The sequence below is a fragment of the Dama dama genome, chromosome Y, assembly GCF_033118175.1.
Source record: "Dama dama isolate Ldn47 chromosome Y, ASM3311817v1, whole genome shotgun sequence".
NCBI classification, from domain to species: domain Eukaryota; kingdom Metazoa; phylum Chordata; class Mammalia; order Artiodactyla; family Cervidae; genus Dama; species Dama dama.
The window spans coordinates 8,496,031-8,508,087 of record NC_083715.1 but is presented as its reverse complement, the minus strand read 5'-3'; the positions used below and the strand labels follow the sequence as shown (position 1 = coordinate 8,508,087).

The 12,057-nt window shown below is 52.8% G+C and overlaps 1 protein-coding gene across 1 annotated transcript; it reads right to left on the bottom strand.

The window, feature by feature from the left end:
* Positions 1-1,282: 1,282 nt before the first annotated feature.
* Positions 1,283-6,824, bottom strand: LOC133053561 (uncharacterized). The gene is made up of 3 exons (XM_061138116.1): positions 6,403-6,824; positions 4,203-5,241; positions 1,283-1,392 (listed from the first exon to the last, which is right to left on the bottom strand). Exon 2 carries the CDS (start codon positions 5,077-5,079, stop codon positions 4,267-4,269), a length of 813 nt encoding a protein of 270 aa, XP_060994099.1. The 5' UTR covers positions 5,080-5,241; positions 6,403-6,824; the 3' UTR covers positions 1,283-1,392; positions 4,203-4,266.
* Between the last annotated feature and the right edge of the window lie 5,233 nt (positions 6,825-12,057).

Below are 12,057 nucleotides of genomic sequence, written 5' to 3'. Positions count from 1 at the left end.
CGTCCCTGCCAATCTGATTTTGGAAGAGGACCCGTGAAGGACATATTGATCAGGTCTGGCCTGGTCACCGACCACTTCCGATACCCATCATTGGAAGTGACACAGCCCCAGGATTTACAGTAGCGGCTCACCATTCCCCCACAGGTTTTTATGTTTTCTCGCTGATGTCCCGGGCAGGCATAAAACCCGAGAGACCTGACCCTACACTTGGAGTATCCTGATTGTTCGATTAACTTTGTAAGGTTAAAATATAAGTCCGGCCACCACTTATCTTTTGGTTGGGTGGCTGTGGTCCGGTTTAGCTCTTCGTAGGTCTCTCCATTTTTTAAGATCCATGTGACTTGGAAAGGCTGGTGGGGGTTTTGGTAGGTGTGCCCCCCTTTTTCCAGGACCCCCAGTACCCCCAGAGTAACCCAGAGTAGAGAGTCCCTCATTGTTCTGAGGTTGGGGTGAAGGGGGTGTGGCGGACAACCAGCCCCGTGGGTCTCGTAGGGTTGGAGCTGGTAACCAGGTCAGGGTGTCCCAAGGGAATAGCGCCTCAGGAGTAGGAAGCAGATGGCTAGGTATGTGAGGGCCAGGGACAGTCGAAGAGTGGAGGACCAATCGCGGGGGGCCGCGGCCACTAATCCAATGGCAAAAAGTATGGCCAGAGCTGTGATAGTTAGCAGCCACAGCGGGTGATGCCCGGTCAGCATCGGATATCGGGATGTGGTCCCCCAATTATTTTGGGATTGACGACAGAGGGGTTCGGGTGATGGTCAGTTTGGTCGGCCCCGTGAGGGTGGAGCGGTAGGAGTGATTGGGAGGAGGGGCCTGGGCCGGGGCTACCCCTGTCTCTGGGAGACCCGGGGGAGCTCGTTTGAGCCGGGTCAGGTGATACCAGGGCTCGTGTCCCAGCAGTTTGGCTGCCGTGGGAGTGGTGAGGATTACAGTATGGGGCCCCGTCCAGCGAGGTTGTAACAGGCGGGGACTCAAGGTTTTCAGCAGTACCTAATCTCCCGGGGCCAGAGGCTGAGTTGGCCCCTCGTCGTCTGTCGGTTGTGGCAGGACCCGGTTTGCGTGTTCTCTCAGCAAGGATCGTAGGAGGGAGAAGAGGGGGAGGTACCCCGCGAGTGGGGGAGCCTCTCCCTCTGGGAGGTGAGTCAGGAGATAGGGCCTGCCGTAGAGCAGTTCGAAAGGGGTCAAACCTGTTTTGGAGTGTGGTGTGGTGCGAATGTGAGTGAGCGCCAGAGGAAGGAGGTCGACCCAAGACAGCCGCAGTTCTGAGGCAAGCTTGGTCAGGTGCGTCTTGATGATGCCGTTTACCCGTTCTACTTTGCCTGACGATTGGGGCCGATAGGGGATGTGGAGATGCCAGTCGATGCCCAGAGCCGTAGCCACCTGCTGGGAGATCTGTGAGATAAATGCAGGCCCATTGTCAGACTGGAGGGAGTTTGGCAACCCAAATCTGGGAATGAGGTGGGTCGTTAAGACTTCTGCCACCGCCGCTGCCGTCTCTCGGGCGGTGGGGAAGGCCTCGACCCATCCCGAAAAGGTATCCACCAAGACCAGCAGATAGCGGTAGGTTCGATGTCTGGGCATGTGGGTGAAGTCTATCTGCCAATCTTGTCCGGGCATATGTCCCCTTAGCTGGTGAGTCTCCTGTGGGGGTCGGAGTCCTCCTTGAGGAGAGGTGGAAGCACATGTGAGGCAGGAGCGGTGGACCGCATATATGGTCTGTCTGAGATGCAGGGGAGAAAAGACAGGGCTGAGAAAGGAAAAGAGAGCCCTTGGCCCGATGTGGAGGGTATTGTGGATTTGGGATATTATGGCCTTAGCCTGGCGCTCAGGAAGCACCGGCTTATTATGGAGTAGTATCCATCCCGACGGGTGCCTCTGAGCCCCTTCCTGTGCCAGCAAGGCTCTGGCTTCCTCGCTGGAATAATCTGGGTTGAGGGTGGATCTCAAAGTCAACAAGGGCTCGGGGGCTTGTTGTAAGGTGATTTGTCGAGCCACTTGATCTGCCATATTATTACCCAGAGCGACACTGTCATGAGTATTTTGGTGTCCCTTGCAGTGTATGATAGCGACCTCTTTGGGCAGAGATAAGGCATCTAACAGTCGAATGATGTGGGGGGCATTACAGATGGGGGATCCTTTAGTGGTCAGGAAGCCCCGCTCTTTCCAGATTGCTGCGTGAGAATGGGCAATCAAGAAGGCATATTTGGAGTCTGTGTAAATGTTGGCCCTTTTTCCTTTCGCTAAGTGTAAGGCTCTAGTCAGGGCTGTTAGTTCAGCCTTCTGAGAGGTCGTCCCGGGTGGCAAGGGCTGAGCCTCCAGGACTTCTCGGGTGGTTACCACAGCATAAGCCGCCCTTCGGTTTCCATCAGGATCTCGCTTTGAGCTCCCATCGACGAACAAAGTTAGCTCTGGATCTGATAGAGGTTCGGAAAACAGGTTATGAGGTGGTTGCATAAGGGACTCAAGGGCCTCTGAGCATAAGTGGGCTGGGGGTTCTGAGGAGAGGGGGAGGGAGGGCAACGAAGAAAGCGGGTTTAATTGTGGAGAGCGACTCACGGAAACTTGAGGATTGTCCAAAAATACCAGGTGAAACTGCTGGAGCCTGGACTCGCTGAGGCCAGAGAGAAATCTAGAGGCTAAAAGATCGCCAAGGCGATGAGGTGAGAAGATGGTCAGGGGCTGACCATGAATCAGCTTTTTAGCATCAGCGTACAATGTTGTCGCTGCCGCTAGTGCCCGCAGGCAGGGGAACCATCCCCTGGCTGTGGGGTCAAGTTGTTTGGATATGTAAGCAACAGGCAGCAATTCGGGGCCAATCGGTTGCACCAGGGCTCCAAAGGCTATCCCTCCCTTTTCATCAGTGTATAGATGGTGTGGATAGTTGGGATTTGGGAGAAAGAGAGGGGGTGCAGCCAATAGGGTTGAGCGTAAAGCGTGGAAGGCCTTAGTCACTTCGGTGGGGGAAGACAGTGGTCCTGTGGGAATCTCTTTAGCAGCGGCATATAGGGGTTTGGCCAGGGTGGCGTAGTTTGGGACCCAGTGTCGGAAGAACCCCGTCAGTCCTAGGAAGGACAATATCTGGTCTCCACTGGCCGGAGGACAGATGGACCTGAGGAGGCTACACCGATCTGCCGTCAGGGCCTTGGTGGTAGGGGTGATTTGGAGGCCTAGATAGACAACAGAAGTCTGAGTCAGTTGGGCCTTGGATTGTGAGGCTCTGTAACCCCGGGAGCCGAGGAAATTAAGAAGAGTTGCAGAATGTTGTCGGGAGGTTTTTTCTGAGGGGCTGCAAAGGAGCAGGTCGTCTACATATTGGAGGAGGGTGCTAGGGCGGAGCGAGCATCTGGCCAGGTCTCGGGACAGAGCCTGTCCAAAGTAATGGGGACTGTCTCTGAACCCCTGAGGGAGTACAGTCCATGTGAGTTGGGTGGTCAGCTGAGTGTCGGGGTCAGTCCAGGTAAAAGCAAAGAGGAATTGGCAGTCGGGGTGGAGTGGGATGGTAAAAAATGCATCTTTAAGGTCAATGACGGTAAAATGAGAGGTTTTGGGAGGTATGGAGGAAAGGAGAGTGTAGGGGTTAGGGACAAGTGGATGGGCAGGGACCACCGCCGCGTTGATCAGGCGGAGATCCTGCACTAGCCGGTAGTCTCCTGAAGCCTTTCGAACAGGAAGGATGGGCGTGTTACAGGGGGAAGTCGTGGGGATTAAAAGACCCTGTCCTCTGAGACGGTCGATGATGGGCTTTAGTCCCCTGAGGTTATGAGTAGACAAAGGAAACTGGGGCCGGGCTGGGAAACAGGTGGGGTCTCTTAGCCGGATGAGGACTGGAGGGTGGTGCCGAGCCACCGCCGGGACTCGGGTGTCCCAGACCTCAGGATTAACAGAAGAGGTTGGAGGGTCAACAAGTAACATTAGGAAGGCCCCTGACGTGGGGGCCGATCCTGGAGTCAGGTGAAGGGTGGCCTTCAGCTTAGCGAGTATATCTCTTCCCAAGAGAGGAGTAGGGCAAGAGGGGATGACCAAAAAGGAGTGGGTAAATAGGCAGGAATCTAATTGGCAGGACAGTGGTTGGGTTTGGAGTGGACACGAGGGTTGGCCGTCAATGCCCATAACCGAAACCTGGGAAGGACGTAAAGTGCCCCCGAAAGAGGAAAGGACCGAATAGGTAGCCCCCGTATCAACTAGAAAGTTGATGGACTTACCCGCTACCTGGAGCGTTACCCTAGGCTCGGCTTGGGTTATTGGGGTCCCCGAGTCTGGGCGGCATCAGTCATCATTGACGCTCAGCAGTTCCGAGGCCGGAGGAGGGCAGGAGGTCTCCCTGGGGCGCTCTGGTCTCCGGCCCCTAGAGGTCGGAGCCCGAGAGGCCCGGGGACAGTCACTAGCCCAGTGTCCTCGTTGTTTGCACAACGGGCACGGCTTGGAAGGAGGCCGCGGATTGGGGCACATCTTGGCCCAGTGTCCTTCTTGGCCGCACTTGAAGCAGGCCCCCGGAGGGGGGTTTTGGGGCCCTGAGCCCGTCGCCGGCCGGAGGGCTGCTACCAAGGCCTGAGTTTGCTGGTTTAGGAGGCTTGCCTGAAATTCGGCCTTTTGTTTGAGCCTTGCCTTTCGGCTGGCCTCAGCAGTTTCTTCACGGGCGTTATAAACTTTAAAGGCCATTTTTACCAGGTCTCGAATAGGGGTCTGAGGGCCGTCCTCGGCCTTGGCCAGCTTTTTTCGGATGTCAGGTGCGGACTGGGAGATAAAACGATTGGCCAAGGTAGCTGCCCCCATGGGGGACTCAGGGGACAGTCTGGTGTATTGAACAAGGGCCTCAGTCAGCCGATTAAGAAACATGGCTGGGTTTTCGTCGGGCCCCTGAGTCACCTCATCTAGTTTGAGGAGGTTTACAACCTTATGAGAGGACGTTTCCATCCCATCGAGGAGACACTCTATCATATAGCGTACCCGCAGCTGGCCGCCACCCCCTTCCTGGTAGTTCCAATCAGGGTCGGTGTCAGGAACTGCCTGAGCTCCCGGGGGGCGCTCGGGGGAGGGGTTGGCACAGTGCCGCTGGTCGGCCTGAGCCCTGGCTGCCATCCAAATGGCCTGCCTCTCTTCGGGGGTGGTGGTAGACCCCAGGATGACATATATGTCCTGCCATGTTAAGGCATAGGCGCGGGTCAGACCAGTAAACTGCTTAATGTACTGAGTGGGGTTGGAGGAAAAGGATCCCAGCTTGGCCTCGATCTGTGCTAAGTCCTGGAGAGAGAAGGGGACGTGGACCTGGGCTAGACCCTCGGCTCCAGCCACTTGTCGCAGAGGGAGTAGCGGGGCTGGGGGAGGGGGAGGGGAGGCAACCTGGGCTAGACCCTCAGCTCCGGCTACTTGTTGCAGAGGGAGTAGCGGGGCTGGGGGAGGGGGAGGGGAGGCCCCTGGAGGGTTGCTATGGGAGCGAGTGTGGGAGCTAACCGGAGATGAGAAGGGAGTGACGGGGGGAAGGGGAGGATACAAGATAGGGGTAAGGGCCGGAGGATCTGGGGCCGGCGGTGAAGCCTCAGGGGCGGGAACAGGAGCAAAAGAGGCCGGAGTAGGGTTAGAGGGGGAGGGGTTAGGAGGGGCCGGAGAGGAGGGGGAAGAGGTAGGAGGGGCCGGAGTGGAAGGGGAGGGAGTAGGAACCGGAGAGGAAGGGGAGGGGGCCATGGGAGAGGCGTAGGGAGGGGGGGCCACCAGATCTTCTGGGGGAACAGAGAAAGCAGAGGACTCAGAAGCGGGAGAGGTTGGCTTAGCTCGGGAGGGTGGAGTCGGGGGGGCCATGGTGAGTAGGATCTGGCTAGGAGCACACGTAGTGCACAGGGTGGGGCGAGAGCGCAAAGCCCAAAAGGCCTGAGCATAGGGGACCTCAGACCATTTTCCCGTTCTCCGGCAGTAATTATCCAAATCACGGAGGACGTCAAAGTCTAATGTCCCTGTGGCTGGCCATTGTGAGCCATTATCTAGGGAATACTGAGGCCAGGCCTGTGAGCACAGAAAAGTGAGCCGCTTGGGGCGGATATCTCTCTTTAGCCCTAGAGTCCGCAGGTTAGCCAGCAGGCACTCTAAGGGGGTGGAGTATTGGGGATCGGGTTTGGAGGCTGTCGATCCCATGGCGACCACGGGGCGTGGAGGCAGCCCCCGCTGTCCGAACGTCTTCGGACGAGTCGAGGGGAGCCGGAGGTCCGTGTAGTCGCGGGGAACGTCTTCCTCACGACCACAGGGACCCGGAAAGGCCGAAGCCGGAGGCCGAAGCCGGAGGTCTACTCAGCCGCTGGGGACGTCTCCCCACCGGCTGGTGACTGGGAGGGCCCAGTAAGTGCTCACTGGTTACGGAGCCCTAGGAGGTGATCGCCAGGGAGGGCAGGCCCCAAAGCCGAAGGGACTTACCCCGTATCCTGCCGTCCGGGGGGTTGGTCAGCCGCCTGGGTCCGGGGCTACCGCGGCGGTGGAGCTCGAGGGGGGCCTCAGCGGCGAGTGCCAGGGGCCCCTCAACCCGAGCCCCACGTTGGGGCGCCAGATGTTAGGAAACGCCGCGGGAGAAAAAAGCCGCCTCTAATGACCGGTAGTAAAGGCCTTTTTATTGAGCCCCGCTCTCGGGCAGAACTCCCGGGGGTGGGTGAGTGAGGAGACAAAGGGAGTCTGCAAGGTATGAGGGGTGGGGAGGGGTTTTATAGTCCGGGCCGGGCATCCAGGGCAGGTCTTTTCATATAAGGAAGAAAGCGCGGGCTACAGCGGTGGTCAGTGTCCGAGGGCTTTATGTTGGTGCCTGATTGGACCAGGCTGCAGGGGGCCAGCCCCTGGAAGTTTAGCCAGCCTTCGGAATTTGCCTTGCAGCACTTTCCCGGGGCATGCTCCGACCTTTCAATTATTGTCCCTTGATTGCACAGTTTCTGCATTAACTTCAGAATTTCAATTTGTTGCACCTGTCACTGCTGGGCTATTTCACCCTTCTTTGCTTATTTTTACTTTCTCAGTTTGCAGTTCTCTTCCCTGACAAGTTTACATGGAACTAGTTTGCACCATAACACGAGGGGACAGCAGACCCTCATTTGACCTCACTTGCTCAGTGGGACAGTGGTGAGGGGGAGGACAGTGAAAACAGACACCAGTGGGATATGTGGGTGGGAGTGCTTAAGGTGGATGGACTGGAGTGGGCTTCCCACTGCCATAGGTGACATATATATTCTCGGTCCACACTGCTCAGCTTCCCGGGTGATCCGTGAAGGCACTGTCTAAAGTGGGCCTTGTGTTTCATGAACTTTCCAAGTCTAAGCCACTCAGACTCTCAGGTGCTCTGCAAGGGCATTGAACACAATTGGCTATGTGCTTTGTTTCCTTCCCAGGTCCAAACTGGCTGGCAGGAAAGGCATTGTCCAAGGTAGGCCATCCATTTTATGTACCTGTCAGATCCCAGCGACTCAGGTTGTTTGTAGAGTAAGGCAGTTAGAGAAGGCAAAGTTCAGAAAAAGAATGAGACTAGCACTTTAAGGGAACAGATCACCTTTAATGAGGCAAGAAAGGACAGCAGTCAGATTAGTAAGCTACTGCACTAACCAAAGAAACTAGTAAGGATGTATATAGGCATATATGTTGAAAACTACTGTCTTAAGGGGTTCTGTTCTTCTCCCAGGTTGTTCGAATAGTTATATCTTAAATGGCTGCGCAAGGAATTTTAGAGATCAGCCAGAGGCTGGACATGCTGGGAACTGGGCGTAATCAGCCTTAATGTCCATCTTTTTCTTCAGGTGAGAGAGTTATTTGTTTTGCATAGAATGGTGGGGAGGGCCTGGAGGGGAGTTTTAACTCCAGGCTATTTTGAGCCATGCAAATTTCCTTCATTGTTGGCTTCCTAGAAGGGCAATTTGCAAGAATTCCCTGTATCTCTGGAGGGGTGCTGAACTCATGCTTTGACCCTCCTGGCCTATGTGAACTGTGCATGAACCCGGGAATATACGGTTAGCAACTGGCAGTCTGCTCAGAGACTGGTGGAAGATTTTGTTTCAGAGCTGATATAACAGCAGTCTCTTGCCTTCTGCCTCTGCCTGATGCGAACTTTCCTCACTGCCTCCATGAAGCAAAGGGCCATAAATGGCAATTAGCTTACACACATTTGAAATTTTGTAATGTGAAATCTTGTGTTCTGTGAATGGGTCATTTTTCACTGTGTAGCCATAAAGACTTCTTTCAAGAAAGGTCTTTTGCAATTTTGTCTCTGGTGTCCCCATGGTTTAGGTTGCTACATCACTTTAGCTCTGTCAGATAGTCCTCAGAGCATTAAAGCTGGGTTTTTACCACAGCCCAAGCATCCCTCCCATGTCCACTTCAATGATGGTGGACAAGAGTATCTGTTCTTTTTCTCTGCTGGTAATTACAGATAGAAGCATGTGGGGTTTTTTTTTTTTTTTTTTTCTTCCCTTTAATTATTTTGCTCTATGCAATCGCAGAGTTTTCCACTGTCATTGATCTAAAAGGGTTTACTATTGTCTGCAATCTTCTCCACATTTACAACTTCCTCTCTAAGACCTGTCTCAGCCCCTAAATACTTTATCTCTCTTTATATCTGTTTTACTTTTCCCTACCTCCTTTTGAAAAGACATTGTTATAGCCACGCTTTCCAGGAAACAGACTCACTCAGAAGGACAATGCAGATAGTGGAGTGCAGTTTATTACGCAGGCGGGCCCAAGGCAGAGTCTCCTCTTAGCCAAGGACCCCGTCCAGCATTTGTGAAAATCTTTTATACCCCATGCGTACGTGTCTAAACCCACCACCTACCCCATGTGTACGTGTCCAAACAGTCAATAGTCAATAAGCCCGCAGTTACATTCCAACCAGTTAATAATTGATAAGCCTGTGATTACATCCTGATGGATACGAAAAAAGTTTATGACCTGTCTGGAGACAGGGGTGATTACGGTATGCTTCCTCTTAGGCAATGAGTAGCCTGGATGTGATCTTCAAGATTCCCCTGTCTGGAGGGGGTCTTATCCTTCCATTGTCGTCCCCACAGGCACTAAGCAGAGAGTTCAGAGTCCGCTGGAGAGGCAGCCGAGCACGGCCAGCACGGACAGACCTGAGATGGAGTCCAGGCCCTATGAATTCCTTCTTCATTCCCCCCTCTTGATGCTCTTACTTTCCATAACGAGCATCACTCATTGAGATATATTGTACCTTAGCCCTCCTGTCACCCACATGAGAGAATGCTATCAACCTCTGGGTTACAAAATTCACAAGACATTGTAGGAAGCAGGGCCCACAGAGCAGTATGATTAAGATTACTATAACAACAGTTACAATGGTTTTCCACCGGTCTCCCTTTACCCAGGAGAGAACTGAAGTCTAAAAGGGAATATTTTCATTAGACATGGCTTTCACTTGATTTTGCATATCCTTCAAGGCAGTAGATACATTTCCAGACAGGTCAGGGATGTACACACAACATTCGACTTGAATTACGGTGCGAGTCCCTCCTTGGGCTGCTGTGAGTATGTCTAATGCCATCCTATTTTGAATTACTGCCTTCCTCATCTGAATTTGTTCTTCGTTCAAAGCTTGAATGGCTTTTGTACTGTCTAAGAGGGCCTGTTTAGTGAAATTAGTTAAGGCCTCTACCTTAACCATGATATCTGTTGTTCCTACAGAGGGTACAAACAAGGCAGCAAGATAGTCATACCATTGGAACACAGATCGTGTCCATCTTGCATGCAGATAAGGCAGGTTTACTGAAGGCTGGTGTAGGCTAGGCCTAATTCTGCCATGGGGGAAAGCAAATCCTAATGTGCAACTCCCCACCCAGCCAACTGGTAACCATGGCCATAAGTTAAGCCCACAGAGCCACTGGGTCCCATTGGGGGCTACCCAGCAGATTTCAGGATTATATTTCCAGTCGGAACCGGGCCACTGAACAGACTGATTGGGGTGATAGGTAACTTCCAAGATTTGTTTACGTTGTTCAAGGGACAAATAACCCATATATTTTAATTCTTTTGGGTCTAGGGGGTGGTCTCCAAATCCAACTTTCTGTTCTTTTTGTTCCCAGCAAATAGTAGCAGGGGTAATCAACTGTCCTTTCTCAGGAGTCATCCAGAAATATTTATCCCAGACCTGGTAGTATTGCTCAAGGTACCGGGAGGCCTGTCCCCCTTTTGTTAAGGGAGCCCTTTTCCTCTTTAATTTTCATATATGAGGTATAAGCCTTTGTTATCTCCATAAGGCTGGTGTTCATGTTAAATGTAACCCTATGTCCCTGGCCAATTGATGGCTTCTTCTTACACCAGGAGAGCAAAGAAAGGTTATGGTTGGTGAGAGAGAGGAACGGAGTGGCGATACCCAGCAGAGGAGTCCGTCCATTACTGACAGGGGCATAGCCCCACATAGCCAACAGTTGGCAGAGTTGTGGCCCACGAGATGAAAACATTGTCCTGTGCAGGAGCAGTGGTCAGGTTCAGAATTGCGTTGATGAGGCCGAGCAGCAGGAGTCGTTTACCCAGCTCCATCCTGTAGAGGGCTCGTCCAGGATCTCGTCCTCTTTTTCTTCTTCAGAATGTTTTTGGTTCCCCGTGGGTCGGTGGGGTCCTTCTGAGTGGTCCGCTCAGCGTCTTCCGGGTCAGTGTTGTATGCCTTCTTCGCTCTGGTGTGATGGATCCAAGGGGCATTGCCTGCAACTTTAACTGCAGTAGGGGTAGTTAGAATAACATAAGGGCCCTTTCACCAAAGGGCTAGCAAATCATGTTCCCAATCTTTGACCCATACTTGGTCACCAAGTGTAAACTCATGAATCTGTTCCCCAAGGGGGAACGGCACCCTTTCTTGTACAAACTTAGTTACCCGATTTATTACCTTACCCAGTTCCATCTGCTGTGAAATCCTATCCCCCCTTACCTGAGGCAAATTTGTTGACACCTGCTTTATTATGGGAGGAGGCCTCCCATACACAATTTCCTATGGAGAATAGCCTTGGGACTGTGGGGTCATCCTGAGTCTGAGCAGAGCCATTGGAAGCAAGTCCACTCAGGAGCAGTCAGTCTCTCTGATCCACTTGGAGAGTCTCTTTAAGTGTCCAGTTGGTTCATTCCACCATCTCAGAACTCTGGGCCTATATGCAGTGTGCAGTTTCCATTTGATGTTTAAAGTTTTGCTTACTTGTTGTACTAAATCAGCTGCAAAAGCCTGGCCATTGCCTGCTCCAATGCTGGTAGGAAATCCAAATCTGGGAACCATTTCCCTAAGCAGGCACCAGGCTACTTCTGATGCTCTTTCAGTCCAAGTAGGAAAAGCTCTTACCTATCTCAAGAATGCACATATCATGACCAGCAGGTAGTGGTAGTGTTGGTGAGGTTTCATTTCAGTGAAGTCTACTCCCAGGTGTTCAAGGGGCAGTGTGCCTTTCAGTGGAATGCCCAGAGGATTTTGTCTGAATACCCGAGAGGCAGCATTAACCTGAGAGCAGGCAGCATGGCCTAGGTGGGTCGCTTGGTGTGTTTGGCTTACCAGAGTGTGTGCCAGCTCCTCCAGTACCAATAATTTGTCACTTGACAATTCCCACCATATCTTTTCAGTCTTGATGGCCCCTTCTGCTCTGGCTAACCCAACAGCTGTTGTCCTTGTTTTATCAGGCTAGTGCCATCAGTATATAGGACCCAATTAGGGTCTGGAACCTTGAGCCCTTCTTTAAAACAAACCCCAGATACCTTACCTCCTCTTTGTAGATTGTGCCTTCTCTTTCAACACCCGGTAACCTGCTTCCATCAACAGCTGGAACAGTGCATTTGTCCCTTTCCAGCATTTTTCCTTGGTCTCAGGCAGCCAGCAGCAGGTCATCCCCGTATTGTAGGAGCTGACATCCATACTCTTCTGGATGGAATGAGTCCAGATCAGAAGCCAAGGCTTCCCCAAAGATGGCTGTGGAGTTAGCCTTTGTTATCTGGTGCTCCCGACTGGATCTTCCCATTCAAAGGCAATGATGGGCTGTGATGCTGGGGCGAGGTGTATGCAGAAGAAGGCATCCTTGAGATCTAGGCAAGTGTAAACTTTAGTCCTCGGCG

Coding starts and splice junctions, on each gene's coding strand:
- LOC133053561 (XM_061138116.1), bottom strand. CDS start 5,079: ATGGCAGCCAGGGCTCAGGCCGACCAGCGGCACTGTGCCAACCCCTCC.